We start from the raw sequence: 27,908 nt of genomic DNA, 5'->3' as shown, positions 1-27,908 counted from the left end.
CCTTAAGAGGAGGGAGGGGATAGGTTGCTGTGTTTTACGACATGCTTATTCTTTCCTCGATTATACACGGTTTTGTCTGTGATGTAAATGAATTGTTATATTAAACATCAAAATAGGATTACCTACCTTGGCATATCAAATATAAGTCAATATTTTGATATGCATTGTGAACTAAAACAATACGCTGACGGTACTTGTCCCGCGTGTTGGCTTTAAACAATAGATTGACTCTATTGTACTATATATACATTGTATGTATATTCGGGGTGTTTGATCATTAACAGAGGTACAGTTGTATCACAAGTCGGGGATCACATTACGTGCGGTATTAATCTTCATTTAAGTGTTAAAATCAGCTGTCAAGAAAATGGCGACCTCACAGTCTGGATGTGCCCGCCATGATGGAGCAGGGATGTCCTACGTATGTTTGGACTGTGATGAGGAATTGATTTGCCGAGAGTGTCGGGACGACCTACACAAAGGTCACAACCTGCATGACGTCAGCGAAGTATTAACCAGAAAACGTGAGATCATTCGTCAGTATCTGGACAGCCTCTCCCTTACAGACCAATCAGAGGACAGCGTAGAGGATACAGAATGGAAACTGAGGGAGAACAGTCGGACATTCCGATCATTGGTAGAGAGGATCAGAAAACAAGGGGAGGTAATGAAAGGCGCCATTGACACCATTATTGACAGGTTAGTGAAAGTCTGTGCAGAGATCGAAAAACATAACGCCGCCCTCCTAGAAACCTACAAAGCTTCACAACATATGGAGTGCCGAACTCCGGGAGTAGAAATTTGTGAGAAGTTGATCACTTCAGGAACGAACGAAGAGGTGATGAGGGTGGCAAAGACCTGTCAGAGTCGGTCCTTTCCAGGGAAAACAAAGATGGTAGACTTTCGTATTAAACCACTCGTTACCGCCCATCTACAACATATGTTGGGCAAATTGACTGTGGATGGACTTGACCATGAATATCAACTTACAAACACGTGCACTATTCTGTCTCAATTTCAGCATGTGTCAACTGCAAGTACTTGCCGTGCAATAGGGGATGAACAGGCCTGGTTGTCACACTGGGCCGATGACGTCATATATCGTGTGGATCAGCAAGGCCACGTGAAAGAAAGTGTCCATTGTGGGGTGAAGGTCCGTCAGATGGCGCTATGTCCCGGGACGGGGAGGGTGTGGTTCTGCTGCTGGGATGACTGCACCATCCGTGAGATACTGGACAGGCCAGAGACAAGGATTGTGACTGACCAGTCGCCCATGTCTCTGTGTGTCACGGCGGACAGCACGGTGGTTGTGGGCGTGGCGGGAGACGTAAGGCTGTACACAAAGGACGGACGAACAATAAGTTCTGGAGAGATTCCCTGTAGACAGTCGGCGATGACGCCACACCATCTGGCCTGCTGCCCCCAGACGGGAGATATCGCAGTGGCCGATAATGACGGCGTTGTGTACGACGAGTATGTATCCAAGTCAGGGACAGGAGGGAAACGCCCTCACATCAAGGTCATGGATAAACACCTCAATGTCAGGTTCTGTTACCCAGACATCGACAGACGAGGCGACATCCACCAATTATTGCGCTACCCGTACGATGTGTGTTTCGATGCGAGAGGCGACGTCCTCGTGGCGGACTGGGCGACGCACTCTGTCCTACAGGTAGACGGAGGGCGTGGTCACTTCCTGCGGACTGTGTATACGGGGGACGCCGCCCCACACACTGTCAGCCTACAGCGGAGTGGTGTGCTCTGGGTGGGACTCGTGGGACGGACTGTCAGGGTATTGAAGTACAGGGAGGAGCATGATGAGGGATGATCTATCATGACACGTGCAATGATTGTATATTACTGGACATGAACATATACCAGACATCCTTTATGATATGTAGATGATCTGACAAAAGCTGCAGCAACCTCGTTTTACAAATCAGTATAAGGACAAATGATAGAACCCTCATGATAGACGTGATGACTGTTCTGTTGATGTGCTGTGATTATATCTGTAATTCATGATAATATCCGTAATTTGTGATTATATCTGTAATTCATGATAATATCCATAATTTGTGATTATATATGTAATTCATGATAATATCCATAATTTGTGATTATATATGTAATTCATGATAATATCCGTACTTTGTGATTATATCTGTAATTCATGATAATATCCATAATTTGTGACTATATCTGTGATTCATGATAATATCCATAATTTGTGATTATATATGTAATTCATGATAATATCCGTACTTTATGATTATATCCGTTGTCTATGATAATCAATTTCTTGGAAATTATATCCATTTTAGTATATCATTTATGCATTTGTAAATAATAAGTATTATTTTGGACTGATGTATATTGCTGAATCTTTATATTCGGTATCGTATGTACATGTATTTATAAACAAAAGTCACAAACAAAGCAAGTTTGTTGGTATTTTAATATAAGTTAGCTTTCCGTGTCTATTTGGTGGAGGATTAGACTTGTCTCTGCGGAGTTATGGTCGTTATAGCCAGTACAAGGCGTGGACGTGTCGTTGGTAGGGCCATACTCAATGACCGTAGTCAGCGGGATTGCCGACTCGTTCCTGGCCGAGAAGGTGGACGTGTAACCGCGGGTGGAATGTGCGAGTTTGTGTGGCGGCCGACCTGGACTGGATGGCGGATGTAACACGATGTCCGGTGGGGGCCGCTCAGGTAAAGGCATCAGATGTTTAGTGTTATTCCCCTTCCGCCTACCTCCTACTCCCATGTACAGGACTGTGGTGTCACTTTTTGTGTTTGATGACAAACACGGATTGTATTTATATAAACATTCTATATACTTCCTTTTGATTATTACGGCCAGCAGTATACACAAACCTATCACAAACAGTATAGACAACACGAGGGGTGCTATATAAACAGGACTGTCGTCATCCTGTTTAGGAGCGGAAGTTGTAATGAGAACACAGTTAATTGGCATCCCGTCATCAACATTGTAATGGTGACAAAACTCCGTCATACCGGAGAAAGCACAGAACGTATACCTCGTGTCAGGCTCGAGACTGTCTATTGTCACAGGCCCAGACGTAATTCCGGACGCCATGGTACACGCAGCCGACGAGAAGTTAGTCCAATATATTATTGTGAATCTTGATTCATTGTCTAGTGTGTTATCAAAGGTATGTCTGCTGTCATTTGAATGTTTTCTTGATATTTCCAGCTTGGCTGAATTTGATGTTATTAAATGATACTTTAAGACCACGACGTACTGACACCTACTTCCGGTGTATCTCTCACTACACTTACACGACGCCATGGAATCACTTCCGTTCCCTGATATTACCTCCATGCACACACCATTATTTGCACAGTCTAATATTTCACAAGGCGAGCTGAATCCTTCTGGAAAATAGAGAGAGGAAAAAAATTAAAAGTCACATGAATGATGATGATGGACTAAATCGTAAATGTAAATCGTCAGTGTTACGTATTCAACAACTGATCATATTAAACTTATAACTCGGATGCTGTATTTGTATGTAGAACTCACCATGACTTTGGTTCCCAGTAGTTCGATCCATGGTCACACACACAAATATGATGAGTCGAACGACGTGAGGAATCATTTCAGGTCATTTTGTTTCGAGTTACCTCCCCTGTAACAGAATTCAGACAATGTATTGAGTATGTATATCACTGCCGACGTCCATGTCCAACATAAATGTAGGCATGTTGGTGTCAACGTGTCAAATACCAGACGGACCCCGACACACGCATGGACATACTTTGTTTGTTTGGTTTGTTTTTGTTTAACGTCCTATTAACAGCCAGGGTCATTTAAGGACGTGCCAGGTTTTGGAGGGGGAGGAAAGCCGGAGTACCCGGAGAAAAAACACCGGCCTATGGTCAGTACCTGGCAACTGCCCCACGTAGGTTTCGAACTCGCAACCCAGAGGTGGAGGGCTAGTGTTAAAGTGTCGGGACACCTTAACCACTCGGCTACCGCGGCCCCTTTGCATGGACATACACATATACAGATTGACGCCAATATAGATTGACATCTGCCAGGACGGATATCTGTATGGACGATCACCAGTATGGACGGACATCAGCAAGGACGGACACTAGTAAGAACGATCACCAGTGTGGACTGACACATGTACGGACGGGTAATAGTATGGGCTGACACATGTACGGACGGGTAATAGTATGGGCTGACACATGTACGGACGGACACTAGTATGGACTGACACTTGTACGGACGGACACTAGTATGGGCTGACACCTGTACGGACGGACACTAGTATGGACTGACGCATGTACGGACGGTACTAGTATGGGCTGACACATGTACGGACGGACACTAGTATGGACTGACACATGTACGGACGGGTACTAGTATTGGCTAATACCTACAATGACGGACACCAGTATGGACAGACACCTATATGAACGGACATCGGTATGGACAGACACCTATACGGACAGGTGTGTATACAAGCCGGTGTTGCCTTACAATGTACATACCTGTACAGCTATAATGTCATCTATAATTCAGTGTAACTCTTAGTGAATTATAGATCGATAAATTAGTGTTACGTTTACGTCACATAAAACATATGTTACCTTTTGCATGTAATCAATAAGTATGAAATAATGATGACACCAAGTATGTGCAACGATTCCAGCGTCTCTGGGACATATTGTTGTTACGTACAAACAGGGAATGTATGATGGCAGAACATTAATGGTGGGTAGGTTTGAGATGAAGTTTCATACTCGCCAACATCTAATTGAGCAATAATTAATTTCGTGATAATTATCGACGGTCATTGCCTTAGTAGTTTTGTTGACACTGCCCCAGTTCCTCAGTTTGTGAACGTAACATTATTGTATTATGATTCGATTTATTTTCCAGATTGGTACCTTTGGAACACCTGCAATCATTCTTTAAACAATTCTTCAATGATCCCGTGTAAATCTTTAGTTGATACCTTGCCCCAACCCCTTAACCACCCCACCCCACAAGATTTTACCCCCACTCCACAACATCCCACCCATATTGCCCCAACCCTCCCCTGCAAGATGTTGTCCCCAATCCACCTCTACAAGATGTTGCCCCCAACCCACCCCTACAAAATGTTGCCCCTACCCCACCACAAGATGTTTTCCCAACCCTCCCCTACAAGATGTTACCCCAAACCCACCCCTACAAGGTTTTGCCCCCACCACAAGATGTTGCCCTCAACCCACCACTAAAGATGTTGCCCCCAACCCACCCCTACTAGATGTTGCCCCACCCATCCCTACAAGATGTTGCCCCCAACCCACCCCTACAAGATGTTGCCCCCAACCCACCCCTAAAAGATGTTGCCCCACCCATCCCTACAAGATGTTGCCCCTAACCCACCCCTACAAGATGTTGCCCCAACCCAACACAAGATGTTTCCCAAACCCACCCCTACTAGATGTTGCCCCCAACCCACCCCTACTAGATGTTGTCCCCAACCTATCCCTACAAGATGTTGCCCCCAACCCACCCCTACTAGATGTTGTCCCCAACCCACCCCTACAAGATGTTGCCCCAACCCAACACAAGATGTTTCCCCCACCCACCGCTACTAGATGTTGTCCCCAACCCACCCCTACTAGATGTTGTCCCCAACCCACCCCTACTAGATGTTGCCCCCAACCCACCCCTACTAGATGTTGTCCCCAACCTATCCCTACAAGATGTTGCCCCCAACCCACTCCTACTAGATGTTGTCCCCAACTCACCCCTACAAGATGTTGCCCCAACCCAACAAAAGATGTTGCCCCACCCACCGCTACTAGATGTTGTCCCCAACCCACCCCTACTAGATGTTGCCCCTAACCCACGTCTACAAGATGTTTGACCCCCCACCCACCACAGGATTTTCCCCCAACCCACCCCTACTAGATGTTGCCCCAAACCACCCCTACTAGATGTTGCCCCCAACCCACCCCTACTAGATGTTGTCCCCAAACCACCCCTACTAGATGTTGCCCCCAACCCACCCCTACTAGATGTTGTCCCCAACCTATCCCTACAAGATGTTGCCCCAACACACCCCTATAAGATGTTGCCCCAACACACCCCTACAAGATGTTGCCCCAACACACCCCTATAAGATGTTGCCCCCAACACACCCCTACAAGATGTTGCCCCCAACCCACGCCTACGATATGTTGTCCCAACGCACCCCTACAAGATGTTGCCCCAACCCACCCCTACAATATGTTTCCCCCAACCCACGCCTACAAGATGTTGCCCCCAACCCACGCCTACGATATGTTGCCCCAACCCACGCCTACGATATGTTGTCCCAACACACCCCTACAAGATGTTGCCCCCAACCCACCCCTACAAGATGTTGCCCCCAACCCACGCCTACGATATGTTGTCCCAACACACCCCTACTAGATGTTGTCCCCAACCCACCCCTACTAGATGTTGTCCCAACCCACCCCTACTAGATGTTGCCCCAACCCACCCCTACTAGATGTTGTCCCCAACCTATTCCTACAAGATGTTTCCCCCAACACACCCCTATAAGATGTTGCCCCAACACATCCCTACAAGATGTTGCCCCAACACACCTCTATAAGATGTTGCCCCCAACACACCCCAACAAGATGTTGCCCCAACCCACGCCTACGATATGTTGTCCCAACGCACCCCTACAAGATGTTGCCCCAACCCACCCCTACAAGATGTTTCCCCCAACCCACCCCTACAAGATGTTGCCCCAACCCACCCCTACAAGATGTTGCCCCCAACCCACGCCTACAAGATGTTGCCCCCAACCCACGCCTACGATATGTTGTCCCAACGCACCCCTAAAAGATGTTGCCCCAACCCACCCCTACAAGATGTTTCCCCAAACCCACGTCTACAAGATGTTGCCCCCAACCCACGCCTACGATATGTTGCCCTAACGCACCCCTACAAGATGTTGTCCCAACACACCCCTACAAGATGTTGCCCCCAAACCACCCCTACAAGATGTTGCCCCCAACCCACGCCTACGATATGTTGTCCCAACACACCCCTACAAGATGTTGCCCACACATGTACGTGCGTGCAGGTTACACATCGTAAAACGTCTTTACGTAATGTACGTGTATGTAGGTACTTTTTACACTCGATTTCTCAGTATTTTGTATCTAAAGCAAAAAAAAAAGCTAGATGTAATATTTTGTCAGAAAACACAGATGATCAAAAACATAATCTACAGAAAAATCCGTCATTCAAACTCAATCGTCTACACGTTTGAACTTCCTTGTCATCGCCGCACTACAAGTTATTGCTACGTGCAGCAGATGTAAAACCACATAAATTGATGATATCTTGCACACAAAGTCTGGGGAATACCCTTCTACGCGTACATGTGCACGTACGCGTAGGGCTGTCTAACATCTCTTATGACGTCACATGCTTCCTGATTGTGGTTTGACGTCATTATAAATATTACTATGGAAAAGGGTTAATGTCGTTTGAATTTTCGACTTAAAAGAGACTTTCGGGGAAAAAACGGTTATTTGATTAATTCATATTCGTTTCCACTTAGGATGACACTACATTGTACATACCTTATGTCCTTGTTATCTTGTTAGAAACTTACAAAATGATAAATTATAAAACTCGTGTCATTTTTATAACTGCAGTAAAACCTCGTGATAGATCCTGTATGTATGATGTCGGTTGTACCATCCCTGGTAGACTGTTGTGTAACCACAATCAACAAAAAATCGTTCATATTGATTTTAAACGACCGACAAAACATATTTATTAAGCAATTTCCGGCTGTGAATGGGAAAATTACATTGTACTAGCAAACCTATGGAAAGCGTTATTGAGCGACCCCTATCTCTGTGTTACTGTGTACATCATGCAAATATTATTCTATACAATAATTAATATGCAAATATTTTAAAACAATGTTAGTCGTGGTGTAATCGTTTTCTGGCCTAGGTATAGAACTAGTTAGCAGGTCTGCGTAATGACCTTCTAGGTTGTTACATAATACGAATTATAAATAATTCCGTATTTCCGGGACTGTCACTGACTAAGACTTTGCGATATGTGAGGGATATTGATGTTTAAAATCTCGATGTTACCACTTTTTGGAAGCAACATTTTAATGTTGTCTTTATGACTTTCGTCATGTTGGAGGACAGCGTGACTCCATATCAATTGTATCAGAATGTCGTTATTATAGCCCTATAAATGTCGGTCTTTATCAAACAAATAGTTATACAAACTAAACAAACAATGAAACGTTACTATAGACAATAAAACACACACATGTTCTCACATCGAACTTACCTTAATACACAATGACACCTATGTCCGAGTTTGTGTACATCTTACAAACACATGTACTACCGTTTGGTATTAAAGCTCATTCTAACTCCATATCCGATGATCCGTGTCTGTGAATGACCACTGTACCATGACCTAGAGTCAATACACACCAGTAAAGTTTTCCTGTCAAACTGTCAACGACTTAAAAAAATGTATACAATTAACATGCTTTAGTGAGTTTACGACAGTCAGACGATCACAGAACCTTGTGTTTACAAACGGGATGACCTCACACCTGTGATCTACCTGTCTCGTATTCCAGGCGTACACGTGTCAGACAGGTGTGATAAGCACCACACCTAGGGAACTAGGTGTCCGTGGTGGGGAGTGGGGGATATAACCATTCGTCATCAACGGGTAGTAACACGGTAATAGGACACGGGTAGTAACACACGGTGTAAGGACACGGGTAGTAACACACGGTGTAAGGACACGGGTAGTAACACACGGTGTAAGGACACGGGTAGTAACACACGGTGTAAGGACACGGGTAGTAACACAGTGTTATGACACGGGAAGTAACACACGGTGTAAGGACACGGGTAGTAACACACGGTGTAAGGACACGGGTAGTAACACACGGTGTAAGGACACGAGTAGTAACACACGGTGTAAGGACACGAGTAGTAACACACGGTGTAAGGACAAGGGTAGTAACACACGGTGTAAGGACACGGGTAGTAACACACGGTGTAGGGACACGGGTAGTAACACACGGTGTAAGGACACGGGTAGTAACACACGGTGTAAGGACACGGGTAGTAACACACGGTGTAAGGACACGGGTAGTAACACACGGTGTAAGGACACGGGTAGTAACACACAGTGTAAGGACAAGGGTAGTAACACACGGTGTAGGGACACGGGTAGTAACACACGGTTTAAGGACACGGGTAGTAACACACGGTGTAAGGACACGGGTAGTAACACACGGTGTAAGGACACGGGTAGTAACACACGGGTAGTAACACAGTGTAAGGACAAGGGTAGTAACACACGGTGTAAGGACACGGGTAGTAACACACAGTGTAAGGACACGGGTAGTAACACGGTGTAAGGACACGGGTAGTAACACACAGTGTAAGGACAAGGGTAGTAACACACAGTGTAAGGACACGGGTAGTAACACACGGTGTAAGGACACGGGTAGTAACACACGGTGTAAGGACACGGGTAGTAACACAGTGTAAGGACACGAGTAGTAACACACGGTGTAAGGACACGGGTAGTAACACGATGTAAGGCCACGGGTAGTAACACACGGTGTAAGGACACGGATAGTAACACACGGTGTAAGGACACGGGTAGTAACACACGGTGTAAGGACACGGGTAGTAACACAGTGTAAGGACACGGGTAGTAACACAAAGTGTAAGGACACGGGTAGTAACACACGGTGTAGGGACACGGGTAGTAACACACGGTGTAAGGACACGGGTAGTAACACACGGTGTAAGGACACGAGTAGTAACACACGGTGTAAGGACACGGGTAGTAACACGATGTAAGGCCACGGGTAGTAACACACGATGTAAGGCCACGGGTAGTAACACACGGTGTAAGGACACGGGTAGTAACACACGGTGTAAGGACACGGGTAGTAACACACAGTGTAAGGACACGGATAGTAACACACGGTGTAAGGACACGGGTAGTTACACACGGTGTAAGGACACGAGTAGTAATACAGTGTAAGGGCACGGGTAGTAATACACAGTGTAAGGACACGGATAGTAACACACGATGTAAGGCCACGGGTAGTAACACACGATGTAAGGACACGGGTAGTAACACATTGTAAGGACACGGGTAGTAACACACGGTGTAATGACACGGGTAGTTACACACGGTGTAAGGACACGGGTAGTAACACATTGTAAGGACACGGGTAGTAACACACGGTGTAAGGACACGGGTAGTAACACACGGTGTAAGGACACGGGTAGTAACACACAGTGTAAGGACACGGGTAGTAACACACGGTGTAAGGACACAGGTAGTAACACACGGTGTAAGGACACGGGTAGTAACACGGTGTAATGACACGGGTAGTAACACACGGTATAAGGACACGGGTAAGAGGCTGATATTATATTACATTGTAAGTTTTATTACAGTAAATGGGACTGCTACAATTTTAAGACAGAGTGAATGTGAGGAATGGCGACGCATACAAGTAAAATGTTGGTACAAGTTCCACTGGTGTGACTCCATCTGCCGGTATCGGTCATTTTCGAGTTGTATGTGTTGCATAACATGTCGTTGTGCTCACACAATTAAAATCCCATGTGCGTATCATTTATATACATTGTCTCACTAGGACACTGTGTAACGTTTCCTACATTGTCTCACTAACATACCTAGGATATTGTCTGGGGGCTGGGATTTTTTTGAAAAAAGTTTGTTTGTAAATTGAGGCTAAACAAGTTTGCTCCTTTAAGATAACAAAGAAAAAATCTTCTTTTTTTCGGGGACTTTGCAATTGTTTTTAATATCTAATACATGTATAATTTTTGAATTTCTTCATAATTATATATTCAAAATTATTGTGTGAAGTCCATTCTTACAATAGCATAATAAAAGTGGTTGTGATGTATTAATTCTTGTTTTGTTTCAACATGTTAATACATAATATATAGTATTGCTTTATTTTATCAAACTTATTGATCACACCAAAATACTTAATTATCTCCTTTTACTACCTGGACAATTAAGATATTTTGCTGATATTTGACATGCATTAGATCTGTATCTGATGCAATCACAAATATTAACACTTTATTTCAAAACAAATGAAATTTTCTTAATGCCATTGGAAAATTAAAAAAAAAACTTTGAAAAGTTCAAACCGAAGTAAAAATAATAAAGAGTTATTAAACTTTGATAACGGATATGGAAAAAAAGGTTGTTGCTGACAAAAAAGTTTGCCTTTCATTCTAGGCAGAAAAAAACTATTTTCCACAGAGTTTGTAAAAAAAAACAATAATTGACCCTGATAAAAATCACAGACCCTCCCGTAGTTAAATGGTCGGTGCCTTTGTTATGGCCTTTATAACAGGCATTGGTCAGCAATGAACACTTCAAAAGTCATTGGGGAGGGTACAAGTCAACAAAATCAGAGGAAGATCTATTTGAGAATTGGCAATAAGGGAGATAATCTGTGACAGTAAGGGAGATAACCTGTGACAGTAAGGGAGATAACCTGTGACAGTATGGTTTATGTAAGGATTTTGTTGCACAACCATTAATATTTAACCCCAGGGTCCGATATCAAATCACATTTTATTGACAGGAAATCAAGTTAGTTGCTTTCAGCATTTATCCATCCTGAACTCGTCTCTGATCTTTCCAGTGATACCAAACATGTATATATCTCAACTGCAAGTGATAAGGCATCAGACAAAAAGCATTGCATTATGTTCCATAGGAAAGCGTCTAAACCCTGTGTCTTAAATCTCTACGATAACAAGAAATCATTGTCGTGTGACTATATGGAAAGTAAATATGACTACTGAAGGGTCGCGTGGTAACCTATGGTAAGAGAGGTAGCCAGTAACTACAACAAGGGCCTACCTGTAGAGGTGACGGTCACGTGGTAACCTCTAACGGTAATGGAGGTAACCAGTAACTACAATAAGGGCCTACCTGTGGAGGGGACGGCCACGTGTTAACCTCTAACGGTAAGGGAGGTAACCAGTTACTACAATAAGGGCCTACCTGTAGTGATGACGGTCACGAGGTAACCTCTAACGGTAAGGGAGGTAACCAGTAACTACAATAAGGGCCTACCTGTGGAGGGGACGGCCACGTGGTAACGTCTAACAGTAAGGGAGGTAACCAGTTACTACAATAAGGGCCTACCTGTAGTGATGACGGTCACGAGGTAACCTCTAACGGTAAGGGAGGTAACCAGTTACTACAATAAGGGCCTACCTGTAGAGTTACCGGTCACGAGGTAACCTCTAACGGTAAGGGAGGTAACTGATATAAAGGTGTATCTATGAGGGGTTAGTAACATACCTGTGACTCCTGGCTGGTTATAGTAACACATCCACTGATCCGCGGTACAGTAACACACACTGCATGCTGAAATAGTACTTTAAACTTCTGCACTCAATACCACGAATTGAGGGTTTGAAGAAAGGTTTAAACTGATTAGAGCCAGCAGACCTTATACATTTTGGCATGGGATTTCAGGTGAGTCATAAGAATTTACAGGTAAACCACAGGTACACGATCACTCACCACTTGCACAGGTATATATATATGTCTGGTCAATACATTTTTCCGGTACATGTGTTAGTACACAAATGGCATTTATACGACACTTACCGTGTTTAGACATAGAGAAAGCCGGCCCTGCGGTAATCAGCAATACCGTATTATATCGTCGTAAAACGAATGATATTGTATTACCGTAATTAACAGAGAACCGGTCCCTCAGTTACCAATCACACTATATTACCATAATTGACAGAGAACCAGTCCCTCAGTTACCAATCACTCTATATTACCGTAATTAACAGAGAACCGGTCCCTCAGTTACCAATAACACTATATTACCGTAATTGACAGAGAACCAGTCCCTCAGTTACCAATCACACTATTTTACCGTAATTGACAGAGAGCGAGTCCCTCAGTTACTAATCACACTATATTACCGTAATTAACAGAGAACCGGTCCCTCAGTTACCGATCACACTTTATTACCGTAATTAACAGAGAACCGGTCCCTCAGTTACCAATCACACTATATTACCGTAATTAACAGAGAACCGGTCCCTCAGTTACCAATCACACTATATTACCGTAATTAAGAGAGAACCGGTCCCTCAGTTACCGATCACACTTTATTACCGTAATTAACAGAGAACCGGTCCCTCAGTTACCGATCACACTATATTACCGTAATTAACAGAAAACTGGTCTCTCAGTTATCAATAACACTATATTACCGTAATTAACAGAAACTGACCCCTCAGTTATCAATAACACTTTATTACCGTAACTAACAGAAAACTGACCCCTCAGTTACCCATCATTCTAGACTACCATAAATAACCGTAAGTCGGTCTCTCAGTAACAAACAATACCCAAGGGACATATTGTGTGATTTTGAAATAACTGATATTACATGCACGTGCAGTTCTATTATTGTAGTTATGTCGAAGTTATTGAAGCCGCCGTAAACTAAGTAACATATACCCGGTAACTTACTCCAATGTGGAAGTAAAAAGTAACATATCAAAACAAATTCAAAAGAAGTGACAAGCGTCTGTCGAAAACACCACGTTACACGTCGCCGTGGGTGCTAGCACAAGGGTCCGAGAAGTGAATTTAGACATAATGTACAATGTATATACAACTGTATATCGTTTTGTAAAAAAAACAATTGCTAGTAGTTTAACAGTGGGCCCCGGTTTAGATCAAGATTCGGTCAAAATACACATCCCTCCTAAAATTGTAATTACATGTCTGATAACAATATCTACATATCATTTATGATAAATACACAGGTGAATCTCTGTCATTGTGGGCTTGTTTCGTGAAGAGCTCTCGGTGGAGGTTACAAGTATTGTGGTTTAAGTTGATTCAGTTTAAAGTATTAAACACCCTTGCTATCAAACGCGTGACAATATCCAATGTTATGTTTATATGAACCCAACTTTAAATTCATATCGTATTTAGCAGGGGTCATTTAAATGTTTAAGGTAACTGAAATCTTACCGAATTTCACTACAGCAAGCTGTAAAGTTTTGGTTAATTTATCTCGTTTGTACCTGTAGGTCTGCTACTAAATCAATATACAGTGTATTGTTTTATATTTTGGGATACTGTTTGTAATACAGTGTATTGTTTTATATTTTGGGATACTGTTTGTAATACAGTGTATTGTTATATATTTTGGGATACTGTTTGTAATACAGTGTATTGTTTTATATTTTGGGATACTGTTTGTAATACAGTGTATTGTTTTATATTTTGGGATACTGTTTGTAATACAGTGTATTGTTTTATATTTTGGGATACTGTTTGTAATACAGTGTATTGTTTTATATTTTGGGATACTGTTTGTAATACAGTGTATTGTTATATATTTTGGGATACTGTTTGTAATACAGTGTATTATTATATATGTTGGGATACTGTTTGTAATACAGTGTATTACTATATAGTTTGGGATACTGTTTGTAATACAGTGTATCACTATATATGTTGGGATACTGTTTGTAATACAGTGTATTACTATATATTTTGGGACACTGTTTGTAATACAGTGTATCACTATATATTTTGGGATACTGTTTGTAATACAGTGTATTACTATATATGTTGGGATACTGTTTGTAATACAGTGTATTATTATATATTTTGGGACACTGTTTGTAATACAGTGTATTGTTTTATATGTTGTGATACTGTTTGTAATACAGTGTATTACTATATATTTTGGGATACTGTTTGTAATACAGTGTATCACTATATATTTCGGGACACTGTTTGTAATACAGTGTATTACTATATATGTTGGGATACTGTTTGTAATACAGTGTATTGTTATATATTTTGGGATACTGTTTGTAATACAGTGTATTATTATATATTTCGGGATACTCTTTGTAATACAGTGTATCACTATATATTTTTGGGATACTGTTTGTAATACAGTGTATTATTATATATTTTAGGATGCTGTTTGTAATTCTTTAGTTTCAGTCATGTTCTGAAATATTCGTCATTACAAGAGATTAGAAAGTGTCATTCTAACTCGGATTCGACAAAATGGAGGCAAAGGACGAACAAAAGAGATATTTACACTGAAACGGGTGTAAAAGGTTAATTTGAAGCTCTTTTGAAATCTCCAAACCCATATTCTGTTAAATCAATTCCAGAGTATATATATATGTGTCACAATATGACCATAACAATGACGACTGTATTACCCTTACGTTTTACAGACAAAGGCAAGGCATGAGAAACTAGTCGATGATACTAGCGTGGATGTCAAGTCTCGTCCTCCAGAGAACTGTATAGATTGTAGGTCCTTGTTGTCAGGTACATTGTATTTATACCCGCGGTATAGATGGTAGGTCCTTGTTTGTCAGGTACATTGTATTTATACCCGCGGTATAGATGGTAGGTCCTTGTTGTCAGGTACATTGTATTTATACCCGCGGTATAGATGGTAGGTCATTGCTGTCAGGTACATTGTATTTATACCCGCGGTATAGATGGTAGGTCCTTGTTGTCAGGTACGTTGTATTTATACCCGCGGTATAGATGGTAGGTCCTTGTTGTCAGGTACGTTGTATTTATACCCGCGGTATAGATGGTAGGTCCTTGTTGTCGGTTACATTGTATGTATACCCGCGGTATAGATGGTAGGTCCTTGTTGTCGGTTACATTGTATTTATACCCGCGGTATAGATGGTAGGTCCTTGTTGTCGGTTACATTGTATTTATACCCGCGGTATAGATGGTAGGTCCTTGTTGTCAGGTACATTGTATTTATACCCGCGGTATAGATGGTAGGTCCTTGTTGTCAGGTACATTGTATTTATACCCGCGGTATAGATGGTAGGTCCTTGTTGTCGGTTACATTGTATTTATACCCGCGGTATAGATGGTAGGTCCTTGTTGTCGGTTACATTGTATTTATACCCGCGGTATAGATGGTAGGTCCTTGTTGTCAGGTACATTGTATTTATACCCGCGGTATAGATGGTAGGTCCTTGTTGTCGGTTACATTGTATTTATACCCGCAGTACAGATGGTAGGTCCTTGTTGTCGGTTACATTGTATTTATACCCGCGGTATAGATGGTAGGTCCTTGTTGTCAGGTACGTTGTATTTATACCCGCGGTATAGATGGTAGGTCCTTGTTGTCAGGTACATTGTATTTATACCCGCGGTATAGATGGTACATGTAGGTCCTTGTTGTCAGGTACATTGTATTTATACCCGCGGTATAGATGGTAGGTCCTTGTTGTCAGGTACGTTGTATTTATACCCGCGGTATAGATGGTAGGTCCTTGTTGTCGGTTACATTGTATTTATACCCGCGGTATAGATGGTAGGTCCTTGTTGTCAGGTACATTGTATGTATACCCGCGGTATAGATGGTAGGTCCTTGTCTGTCAGGTACATTGTATTTATACCCGCGGTATAGATGGTAGGTCCTTGTTGTCGGTTACATTGTATTTATACCCGCGGTATAGATGGTAGGTCCTTGTTGTCAGGTACATTGTATTTATACCCGCGGTATAGATGGTAGGTCCTTGTTGTCGGTTACATTGTATGTATACCCGCGGTATAGATGGTAGGTCCTTGTTGTCGGTTACATTGTATGTATACCCGCGGTATAGATGGTAGGTCCTTGTTGTCAGGTACATTGTATTTATACCCGCGGTATAGATGGTAGGTCCTTGTTGTCGGTTACATTGTATTTATACCCGCGGTATAGATGGTAGGTCCATGTTGTCAGGTACATTGTATTTATACCCGCGGTATAGATGGTAGGTCCTTGTTTGTCAGGTACATTGTATTTATACCCGCGGTATAGATGGTAGGTCCTTGTTGTCAGGTACATTGTATTTATACCCTAGGTCCTTGTTGTCAGGTACTTTGTATTTATACCCGCGGTATAGATGGTAGGTCTTTGTTGTCGGTTACATTGTATTTATACCCGCGGTATAGATGGTAGGTCCATGTTGTCAGGTACATTGTATTTATACCCGCGGTATAGATGGTAGGTCCTAGTTGTCAGGTACATTGTATTTATACCCGCGGTATAGATGGTAGGTCCTTGTTGTCGGTTACATTGTATTTATACCCGCGGTACAGATGGTAGGTCCTTGTTGTCGGGTACATTGTATTTATACCCGCGGTATAGATGGTAGGTCCTTGTTGTCAGGTACATTGTATTTATACCCGCGGTATAGATGGTAGGTCCTTGTTGTCAGGTACGTTGTATTTATACCCGCGGTATAGATGGTAGGTCCTTGTTGTCGGGTACATTGTATTTATACCCGCGGTATAGATGGTAGGTCCTTGTTGTCAGGTACATTGTATTTATACCCGCGGTATAGATGGTAGGTCCTTGTTGTCGGGTACATTGTATTTATACCCGCGGTATAGATGGTAGGTCCTTGTTGTCGGGTACATTGTATTTATACCCGCGGTATAGATGGTAGGTCCTTGTTGTCAGGTACATTGTATTTATACCCGCGGTATAGATGGTAGGTCCTTGTTGTCAGGTACATTGTATTTATACCCGCGGTATAGGTGGTAGGTCCTTGTTGTCAGGTACATTGTATTTATACCCGCGGTATAGATGGTAGGTCCTTGTTGTCAGGTACATTGTATTTATACCCGTGGTATAGATGGTAGGTCCTTGTTGTCAGGTACATTGTATTTATACCCGCGGTATAGATGGTAGGTCCTTGTTGTCAGGTACATTGTATTTATACCCGCGGTATAGATAGTAGGTCCTTGTTTGTCAGGTACATTGTATTTATACCGGCGGTATAGATGGTAGGTCCTTGTTGTCAGGTACATTGTATTTATACCGGCGGTATAGATGGTAGGTCCTTGTTGTCAGGTACATTGTATTTATACCCGCGGTATAGATGGTAGGTCCTTGTTGTCGGTTACATTGTATTTATACCCGCGGTATAGATGGTAGGTCCTTGTTGTCAGGTACATTGTATTTATACCCGCGGTACAGATGGTAGGTTCTTGTTTTCAGGTACATTGTATTTATACCGGCGGTATAGATGGTAGGTCCTTGTTGTTGGTTACATTGTATTTATACCCGCGGTATAGATGGTAGGTCCTTGTTTGTCAGGTACATTGTATTTATACCGGCGGTATAGATGGTAGGTCCTTGTTGTCAGGTACATTGTATTTATACCGGCGGTATAGATGGTAGGTCCTTGTTGTCAGGTACATTGTATTTATACCGGCGGTATAGATGGTAGGTCCTTGTTGTCAGGTACATTGTATTTATACCCGCGGTATAGATGGTAGGTCCTTGTTGTCGGTTACATTGTATTTATACCCGCGGTATAGATGGTAGGTCCTTGTTGTCAGGTACATTGTATTTATACCCGCGGTATAGATGTTAGGTCCTTGTTTGTCAGGTACATTGAATTTATACCCGCGGTATAGATGGAAGGTCCTTGTTGTCAGGAACATTGTATTTATACCCGCGGTATAGATGGTAGGTCCTTGTTGTCAGGTACATTGTATTTATACCCGCGGTATAGATGGTAGGTCCTTGTTGTCAGGTACATTGTATTTATACCCGTGGTATAGATTGTAGGTCCTTGTTGTCAGGTACATTGTATTTATACCCGCGGTATAGATGGTAGGTCCTTGTTGTCAGGTACATTGTATTTATACCCGCGGTATAGATGGTAGGTCCTTGTTGTCGGTTACATTGTATTTATACCCGCGGTATAGATGATAGGTCCTTGTTGTCAGGTACATTGTATTTATACCCGCGATATAGATGGTAGGTTCTTGTTTTCAGGTACATTGTATTTATACCCGCGGTATAGATGGTAGGTCCTTGTTGTCGGGTACATTGTATTTATACCCGCGGTATAGATGGTAGGTCCTTGTTGTCAGGTACATTGTATTTATACCGGCGGTATAGATGGTAGGTCCTTGTTGTTGGTTACATTGTATTTATACCCGCGGTATAGATGGTAGGTCCTTGTTTGTCAGGTACATTGTATTTATACCGGCGGTATAGATGGTAGGTCCTTGTTGTCAGGTACATTGTATTTATACCGGCGGTATAGATGGTAGGTCCTTGTTGTCAGGTACATTGTATTTATACCGGCGGTATAGATGGTAGGTCCTTGTTGTCAGGTACATTGTATTTATACCGGCGGTATAGATGGTAGGTCCTTGTTGTCAGGTACATTGTATTTATACCCGCGGTATAGATGGTAGGTCCTTGTTGTCGGTTACATTGTATTTATACCCGCGGTATAGATGGTAGGTCCTTGTTGTCAGGTACATTGTATTTATACCCGCGGTACAGATGGTAGGTTCTTGTTTTCAGGTACATTGTATTTATACCCGCGGTATAGATGGTAGGTCCTTGTTGTCGGGTACATTGTATTTATACCGGCGGTATAGATGGTAGGTCCTTGTTGTCGGGTACATTGTATTTATACCCGCGGTATAGATGGTAGGTCCCTGTTGTCAGGTACATTGTATTTATACCCGCGGTATAGATGGTAGGTCCTTGTTGTCGGTTACATTGTATTTATACCCGCGGTATAGATGGTAGGTCCTTGTTGTCAGGTACATTGTATTTATACCCGCGGTATAGATGGTAGGTTCTTGTTTTCAGGTACATTGTATTTATACCCGCGGTATAGATGGTAGGTCCTTGTTGTCAGGTACATTGTATTTATACCCGCGGTATAGATGTTAGGTCCTTGTTTGTCAGGTACATTGAATTTATACCCGCGGTATAGATGGAAGGTCCTTGTTGTCAGGAACATTGTATTTATACCCGCGGTATAGATGGTAGGTCCTTGTTGTCAGGTACATTGTATTTATACCCGCGGTATAGATGGTAGGTCCTTGTTGTCAGGTACATAGTATTTATACCCGTGGTATAGATTGTAGGTCCTTGTTGTCAGGTACATTGTATTTATACCCGCGGTATAGATGGTAGGTCCTTGTTGTCAGGTACATTGTATTTATACCCGCGGTATAGATGGTAGGTCCTTGTTGTCGGTTACATTGTATTTATACCCGCGGTATAGATGATAGGTCCTTGTTGTCAGGTACATTGTATTTATACCCGCGATATAGATGGTAGGTTCTTGTTTTCAGGTACATTGTATTTATACCCGCGGTATAGATGGTAGGTCCTTGTTGTCGGGTACATTGTATTTATACCCGCGGTATAGATGGTAGGTCCTTGTTGTCAGGTACATTGTATTTATACCGGCGGTATAGATGGTAGGTCCTTGTTGTTGGTTACATTGTATTTATACCCGCGGTATAGATGGTAGGTCCTTGTTTGTCAGGTACATTGTATTCATACCGGCGGTATAGATGGTAGGTCCTTGTTGTCAGGTACATTGTATTTATACAGGCGGTATAGATGGTAGGTCCTTGTTGTCAGGTACATTGTATTTATACCGGCGGTATAGATGGTAGGTCCTTGTTGTCAGGTACATTGTATTTATACCGGCGGTATAGATGGTAGGTCCTTGTTGTCAGGTACATTGTATTTATACCCGCGGTATAGATGGTAGGTCCTTGTTGTCGGTTACATTGTATTTATACCCGCGGTATAGATGGTAGGTCCTTGTTGTCAGGTACATTGTATTTATACCCGCGGTACAGATGGTAGGTTCTTGTTTTCAGGTACATTGTATTTATACCCGCGGTATAGATGGTAGGTCCCTGTTGTCAGGTACATTGTATTTATACCCGCGGTATAGATGGTAGGTCCTTGTTTGTCAGTACATTGTATTTATACCCGCGGTATAGATGGTAGGTCCTTGTTGTCAGGCACATTGTATTTATACCCGTGGTATAGATTGTAGGTCCTTGTTGTCAGGTACATTGTATTTATACCCGCGGTATAGATGGTAGGTCCTTGTTGTCAGGTACATTGTATTTATACCCGCGGTATAGATGGTAGGTCCTTGTTGTCGGTTACATTGTATTTATACCCGCGATATAGATGGTAGGTTCTTGTTTTCAGGTACATTGTATTTATACCCGCGGTATAGATGGTAGGTCCTTGTTGTCGGGTACATTGTATTTATACCCGCGGTATAGATGGTAGGTCCTTGTTGTCGGTTACATTGTATTTATACCGGCGGTATAGATGGTAGGTCCTTGTTGTCAGGTACATTGTATTTATACCCGCGGTATAGATGTTAGGTCCTTGTTTGTCAGGTACATTGTATTTATACCCGCGGTATAGATGGAAGGTCCTTGTTGTCAGGTACATTGTATTTATACCCGCGGTATAGATGGTAGATCCTTGTTGTCAGGTACATTGTATTTATACCCGCGGTATAGATGGTAGGTCCTTGTTGTCAGGTACATTGTATTTATACCCGTGGTATAGATTGTAGGTCCTTGTTGTCAGGTACATTGTATTTATACCCGCGGTATAGATGGTAGGTCCTTGTTGTCAGGTACATTGTATTTATACCCGCGGTATAGATGGTAGGTCCTTGTTGTCGGTTACATTGTATTTATACCCGCGGTATAGATGATAGGTCCTTGTTGTCAGGTACATTGTATTTATACCCGCGATATAGATGGTAGGTTCTTGTTTTCAGGTACATTGTATTTATACCCGCGGTATAGATGGTAGGTCCTTGTTGTCGGGTACATTGTATTTATACCCGCGGTATAGATGGTAGGTCCTTGTTGTCAGGTACATTGTATTTATACCGGCGGTATAGATGGTAGGTCCTTGTTGTTGGTTACATTGTATTTATACCCGCGGTATAGATGGTAGGTCCTTGTTTGTCAGGTACATTGTATTTATACCGGCGGTATAGATGGTAGGTCCTTGTTGTCAGGTACATTGTATTGATACCGGCGGTATAGATGGTAGGTCCTTGTTGTCAGGTACATTGTATTTATACCGGCGGTATAGATGGTAGGTCCTTGTTGTCAGGTACATTGTATTTATACCCGCGGTATAGATGGTAGGTCCTTGTTGTCGGTTACATTGTATTTATACCCGCGGTATAGATGGTAGGTCCTTGTTGTCAGGTACATTGTATTTATACCCGCGGTACAGATGGTAGGTTCTTGTTTTCAGGTACATTGTATTTATACCCGCGGTATAGATGGTAGGTCCTTGTTGTCGGGTACATTGTATTTATACCGGCGGTATAGATGGTAGGTCCTTGTTGTCGGGTACATTGTATTTATACCCGCGGTATAGATGGTAGGTCCCTGTTGTCAGGTACATTGTATTTATACCCGCGGTATAGATGGTAGGTCCTTGTTTGTCAGTACATTGTATTTATACCCGCGGTATAGATGGTAGGTCCTTGTTGTCAGGTACATTGTATTTATACCCGTGGTATAGATGGTAGGTCCTTGTTGTCGGTTACATTGTATTTATACCCGCGGTATAGATGGTAGGTCCTTGTTGTCGGTTACATTGTATTTATACCCGCGGTATAGATGGTAGGTCCTTGTTGTCGGGTACATTGTATTTATACCCGCGGTATAGATGGTAGGTCCTTGTTGTCAGGTACATTGTATTTATACCCGCGGTATAGATGTTAGGTCCTTGTTTGTCAGGTACATTGTATTTATACCCGCGGTATAGATGGAAGGTCCTTGTTGTCAGGTACATTGTATTTATACCCGCGGTATAGATGGTAAATCCTTGTTGTCAGGTACATTGTATTGATACCCGCGGTATAGATGGTAGGTCCTTGTTGTCAGGTACATTGTATTGATACCCGTGGTATAGATTGTAGGTCCTTGTTGTCAGGTACATTGTATTTATACCCGCGGTATAGATGGTAGGTCCTTGTTGTCAGGTACATTGTATTTATACCCGCGGTATAGATGGTAGGTCCTTGTTGTCAGGTACATTGTATTTATACTGGCGGTATAGATGGTAGGTCCTTGTTGTCAGGTACATTGTATTTATACCGGCGGTATAGATAGTAGGTCCTTGTTGTCAGGTACATTGTATTTATACCCGCGGTATAGATGGTAGGTCCTTGTTGTCAGGTACATTGTATTTATATCCGCGGTATAGATGGTAGGTCCTTGTTGTCAGGTACATTGTATTTATACCCGCGGTATAGATGGTAGGTCCTTGTTGTCAGGTACATTGTATTTATACCCGCGGTATAGATGGTAGGTCCTTGTTGTCAGGTACATTGTATTTATACCCGCGGTATAGATGGTAGGTCCTTGTTGTCAGGTACATTGTATTTATACCCGCGGTATAGATGGTAGGTCCTTGTTGTCGGTTACATTGTATTTATACCCGCGGTATAGATGGTAGGTCCTTGTTGTCAGGTACATTGTATTTATACCCGCGGTATAGATGGTAGGTCCTTGTTGTCAGGTACATTGTATTTATACCCGCGGTATAGATGGTAGGTCCTTGTTGTCAGGTACATTGTATTTATACCCGCGGTATAGATGGTAGGTCCTTGTTGTCGGTTACATTGTATTTATACCCGCGGTATAGATGGTAGGTCCTTGTTGTCAGGTACATTGTATTTATACCCGCGGTATAGATGGTAGGTCCTTGTTGTCAGGTACATTGTATTTATACCCGCGGTATAGATGGTAGGTCCTTGTTGTCGGTTACATTGTATTTATACCCGCGGTATAGATGGTAGGTCCTTGTTTGTCAGGTACATTGTATTTATACCCGCGGTATAGATGGTAGGTCCTTGTTGTCAGGTACATTGTATTGATACCCGCGGTATAGATGGTAGGTCCTTGTTGTCAGGTACATTGTATTTATACCCGCGGTATAGATGGTAGGTCCTTGTTGTCAGGTACATTGTATTTATACCCGCGGTATAGATGGTAGGTCCTTGTTGTCAGGTACATTGTATTGATACCCGCGGTATAGATGGTAGGTCCTTGTTGTCAGGTACATTGTATTTATACCCGCGGTATAGATGGTAGGTCCTTGTTGTCGGTTACATTGTATTTATACCCGTGGTATATTTGGTAGGTCCTTGTTTGTCAGGTACATTGTATTTATACCCGCGGTATAGATGGTAGGTCCTTGTTGCCAGGTACATTGTATTGATACCCTAGGTCCTTGTTGTCAGGTACATTGTATTTATACCCGCGGTACATATGGTAGGTCCTTGTTGTCAGGTACATTGTATTTATACCCGCGGTATAGATGGTAGGTCCTTGTTGTCAGGTACAATGTCTTTATGTTGAATTAAACATGTATTTTGTAAATCTCTGTGTTGTAAGACTTTTACGTGGAGTTTGTTTTAGATTAAAATTCCTTTTAGAAGGCAGTATCTAATGGACCTAATTCACTCTGACTAACATCAGATTTATTGCTCTCACCTAGGCCTGGCGACCTGAATTGTTTCAATGTCTCGTCGGGGTAAACGGGTGTGAGATAGAAAGTGTGTAACTATTACGGTCTATTTACACATCTAGGTGTAATTTATACACCGACATATAATAGTCCCGACCAATCAGGCCTTTTTATCTGTATTAGACTAAGTGGATTATAAAGTCAACCCAGACGTTAAGGTGACTTCCCTGTTTTCACCTTGTACCCAACAATCACAGATATTAAAGTGGCTTGCCCCTGGTCTTTAGTCTTATTACCTTGTACCCAACAATCACAGATATTAAAGTGGCTTGCCCCTTGCCATTACACGTAAAGCATAGTAATACTACGATAGAGTTTGTGCAGCTTATAGAGATCACAAAGTGTTTCATAAGTTTAAATATTTTAAAAACAATGATTTTTGTTCAGCATCTTTTGAAAATCCTGTTTTTGTTATTTGTATTTCTCTTGTAATTTTTGTAAAACTTTCTGTTGGCTATTTTCTGTTCTTTTTGTCCAAAGTTTACACAAAATTATGATAGGGACAATACACCTTTCTATTATGTTTTTGTTATTCAAACTAAAAAATTAAGTCAAAATTTAGAGACATATCTAATGGCACACTGTATACAGGGAATGACCCTATTAAAACAATAGTTAATCTGGTGCTAAAAACTGTATCAATACTTGAAAGAGTGTTTCAACTATCACTGTGTATAGACAAAATAACTTAGCTTTGCCAAGTATATGATGGAGTTGTCTCCCTTAGACCATTATATACGAGATCGATAGTCTATAATTCAAATGTTTACATTGTATGCGCCTCTCTGTCTCCGGTGGTAGAATAGGCAGAGACGTAAATATCATATCATGTGTTATATTAGGAGGATCACTGTAACCTTTTCAGGAAAAAAGTACGGACGATGGCTATAAAATTCAAGATGGCTACTGACGGCCATTTTGAATTTCATCTCAATTTGAATTGAACTTGAATTGGTGTTTGCTATTATAGGTTACTGAAAAGAATTTAAGTGGTAAGCATCCCATTTACACTTAGTTTGGTATTTTGCAGAATTTGACTTTCCTTCAAAATGTAGCTGTTCTATGAGAAGCCAAGTTAAGTCAAGTAGATTTTATTTATTCTTGGTACATTTTTAGAACAGTGCAAACACAAGTTATTGAATGGCTTTAACAACCGACTTACTACTACATTACAGTGCGTAAACAGGAAATTCCATGTTATTTAAACTAACACATCTAATGAAACAGCTTCCTGTTAATGGTACAAGATACAAGAATATTTGTTTACCGTCGCATACAAGGAACAAGGAACATTAGGACTGTGGTGGTATTATTACGACAAACAAAGCCGACAAAGTTACATCAATAAACAGCATGCAGGCTATCAAGGTATATATGTAAACTAGCAAAATATCACAGAACAATCTTATAGATTAAAAATGCATGTACACAATGTCAAGCAGCATACTCAAGTGTATACAGTACTGTACAGTATAAAGAAAAATGGTATACTAATTGATTAATATACATAAAATACAACTTAATAAATGAAAAGAAACTTTTCAGTGACATGTTAAAATGTCATAAGAATGTGTAATGTAAAATAACCATACCATGTCTGGTACAATATAAACGATCCGGATACAACGGTATACGATTTGTTCCGTTCCCGTTCCTGGTTTATTTTGTAATATTTAGTATACCAATATTGACTTCCGGATGTTGTTGCAGATGTGGAATCCAGGTAGGCTTTTTTTATCTTTCATTGATTCTCGTTTTTTTTCAGTATATATATATATTGTAGAATAAATTCTGCTTTGAAGCAAATCTGCTGTATATGCAGCTACTATTATGATGATACATTCATACATATTACACTAGACACTATACAACTTTACCTGTTTACTTTACAGCTAGAATCTAGATCTAATAGTAATAATTAACTGTATCTACAGTACCGGTACCGTTACTGTACATGTACTTTACATCGATCGAAACCGCATGAATTATTAATTTGAAAAAGGCAGAGCCCGAAAAGAACGCAGACTCTGCTTACCCGTCACGTATGTTTGTTGATGAAATAGACAATTAATTTTTTTCTACATTTATAAGTTTTTTTGTATATTAATGAAATGATACATTATGATTTACATTATTTATATATATCTTAGTTGTTGCAGTTGGGGAAAATCACCAGCTTGCAAACTTTCGTAAAGCTATTATAGGCCAATTTAGGTACAACTTTTTTTTACTAAAAATAGTCAAAATAACTTAAAACCTTACTTTGAAAAGAAATCTTCCCAGTCGCATTTATTTAGCCGTGAAACATCATACAAATTATACGAAAATAAAAATTATCTGCAAGCTGCAGGAATGTAACAAAAATTGATGCAATACTTCCACTAGAGTTTCGAAGTAAACTTTCAGTAAACATCTTACAGTAGTAAGATGGATAGAGAATTTCTTAAAAGACAGAAAACAACAAGTTGTTATTCATGGAAATAACTCAGAACGGCGACCTAGTTGTCACATCTAGCTGGAGTTCAACAAATTTATTAATGGTCTATCACCACTTGCGGATACAACTCTAAAGAAAGCAGAAGCAGAAAAAGACTTCATGGCTTTGCAACCTACTTTTTTTGTCTATTGTACCTCTTCTCATATTGTAATGGCTTCAACCTATATCGCATAACATAATATTCATAACAATAAATATATATATAAATATAATCCCTAGAAGTATATATCTTGCTGTGGAAAATCTTTTAACACTTTTTGACTGTCACCCAAAAGTGTGAAATGCTTTTCCACTTAATAGTAGCTAAACATTCCTGTGTTTGGACCCGTAGTTGCATTGTCTTCTGGAGAAAAAATGTTGTTTAATTTGATATATACATATGTACTGTGGAATTGTAGTTAAAGATTTTCCTTCCATAAAAGATTATAGTTACTGGATTTGGTGATACAATAGGCAAAGACAACATGAATGAATAAGAGAAGAATTACTCTTTTACTCTCTAACATTAACTAACAAGCTCCCTGTACAGCTGTGGTAACTGAGCACTAGAATCTCATAATATCTTTTTGATTAAGCATTGCACACACATTCTTCACTAAAACAATTCCAAATATATATAACAACATTGGTTATAATTGAGCTTACTATGTATATGTCATTCATTTCAGTGTCCACAGTTAACATTCTATACTTAGCTGTCTGATCATATACACAACATCATCATGGAACGTGAGTCCCAAGGTGGAGTTAGTCCTCGAACCCTGCCAGAACCTCGGAGAGTAGAGGTGAGAATAAAATATTCAGAATATAATAATTACACAAGACAGATTGATTTAGGAAAACGTATATTCTTAAATGATTTTGAATGATTTAAAATTTGATTCTCAAATAAGGTATCATATGGTTGACATA

The 27,908-nt window shown here is 41.2% G+C and overlaps 6 protein-coding genes across 8 annotated transcripts in view; 5 read left to right on the top strand and 1 right to left on the bottom strand.

Annotated features, from left to right (window-relative positions):
* Positions 1 to 367: 367 nt before the first annotated feature.
* LOC117340428 lies at positions 368 to 1,828 on the top strand. The gene has a single exon (XM_033902192.1). The coding sequence runs from the start codon at positions 368 to 370 to the stop codon at positions 1,826 to 1,828; it is 1,461 nt and encodes a 486-aa protein (XP_033758083.1).
* Positions 1,829 to 2,439: 611 nt separating this feature from the next.
* LOC117344620 lies at positions 2,440 to 12,638 on the bottom strand. 3 transcript variants are annotated; one of them, XM_033907457.1, is made up of 4 exons: positions 12,412 to 12,638; positions 8,353 to 8,484; positions 3,553 to 3,658; positions 2,440 to 3,404 (listed from the first exon to the last, which is right to left on the bottom strand). In XM_033907457.1, the coding sequence occupies exons 3-4, from the start codon at positions 3,626 to 3,628 to the stop codon at positions 2,467 to 2,469; spliced, it is 1,014 nt and encodes a 337-aa protein (XP_033763348.1). In that variant the 5' UTR covers positions 3,629 to 3,658; positions 8,353 to 8,484; positions 12,412 to 12,638; the 3' UTR covers positions 2,440 to 2,466. The 3 variants fall into 3 exon arrangements, with proteins under 3 accessions (XP_033763348.1, XP_033763341.1, XP_033763333.1); XM_033907450.1 differs by lacking the exon at positions 8,353 to 8,484; XM_033907442.1 differs by lacking the exon at positions 12,412 to 12,638 and having other exon boundaries at positions 8,353 to 8,652.
* Positions 5,579 to 5,899, top strand: LOC117340419 (homeobox protein ESX1-like). The gene has a single exon (XM_033902183.1). The coding sequence runs from the start codon at positions 5,579 to 5,581 to the stop codon at positions 5,897 to 5,899; it is 321 nt and encodes a 106-aa protein (XP_033758074.1).
* On the top strand, positions 6,051 to 6,500 carry LOC117340409 (extensin-like). Its single transcript, XM_033902174.1, has one exon. It carries the CDS (start codon positions 6,051 to 6,053, stop codon positions 6,498 to 6,500), a length of 450 nt encoding a protein of 149 aa, XP_033758065.1.
* LOC117340401 (extensin-like) lies at positions 6,686 to 7,430 on the top strand. Its single transcript, XM_033902165.1, has 2 exons — positions 6,686 to 7,097; positions 7,387 to 7,430. Exons 1-2 carry the CDS (start codon positions 6,686 to 6,688, stop codon positions 7,428 to 7,430), a joined length of 456 nt encoding a protein of 151 aa, XP_033758056.1.
* A 13,542-nt stretch (positions 12,639 to 26,180) lies between the features above and the next one.
* Positions 26,181 to 27,908, top strand: part of LOC117344612 (protein O-mannosyltransferase 1-like) — a 28,456-nt gene continuing 26,728 nt past the window's right edge. Inside the window, exons 1-2 of the mRNA XM_033907430.1 lie at positions 26,181 to 26,222; positions 27,665 to 27,781. Of these exons, the coding sequence (XP_033763321.1) occupies positions 27,719 to 27,781 (63 nt within the window). The 5' untranslated portion in view covers positions 26,181 to 26,222; positions 27,665 to 27,718. The remainder of the gene's footprint in view (positions 26,223 to 27,664; positions 27,782 to 27,908) is intronic.

Source organism: Pecten maximus, chromosome 2 (assembly GCF_902652985.1).
Source record: "Pecten maximus chromosome 2, xPecMax1.1, whole genome shotgun sequence".
Lineage (NCBI taxonomy): Eukaryota > Metazoa > Mollusca > Bivalvia > Pectinida > Pectinidae > Pecten > Pecten maximus.
This window is presented reverse-complemented; position numbering and strand designations above follow the sequence as displayed.

What these genes read in the sequence shown, in the direction of transcription:
- LOC117340409 (XM_033902174.1), top strand. Translation starts at nt 6,051, where the DNA reads ATGTTGTCCCCAACCTATCCCTACAAGATGTTGCCCCAACACACCCCT.
- LOC117344620 (XM_033907457.1), bottom strand. Translation starts at nt 3,628, where the DNA reads ATGATTCCTCACGTCGTTCGACTCATCATATTTGTGTGTGTGACCATG. An exon ending in TACTGGGAACCAAAGTCATG is followed by an intron (nt 3,405 to 3,552) that starts GTGAGTTCTACA and finishes TCTATTTTCCAG; the next exon opens with AAGGATTCAGCTCGCCTTGT.
- LOC117340428 (XM_033902192.1), top strand. Translation starts at nt 368, where the DNA reads ATGGCGACCTCACAGTCTGGATGTGCCCGCCATGATGGAGCAGGGATG.
- LOC117340419 (XM_033902183.1), top strand. Translation starts at nt 5,579, where the DNA reads ATGTTGCCCCAACCCAACACAAGATGTTTCCCCCACCCACCGCTACTA.
- LOC117340401 (XM_033902165.1), top strand. Translation starts at nt 6,686, where the DNA reads ATGTTGTCCCAACGCACCCCTACAAGATGTTGCCCCAACCCACCCCTA. An exon ending in ACAAGATGTTGCCCACACAT is followed by an intron (nt 7,098 to 7,386) that starts GTACGTGCGTGC and finishes TTGCACACAAAG; the next exon opens with TCTGGGGAATACCCTTCTAC.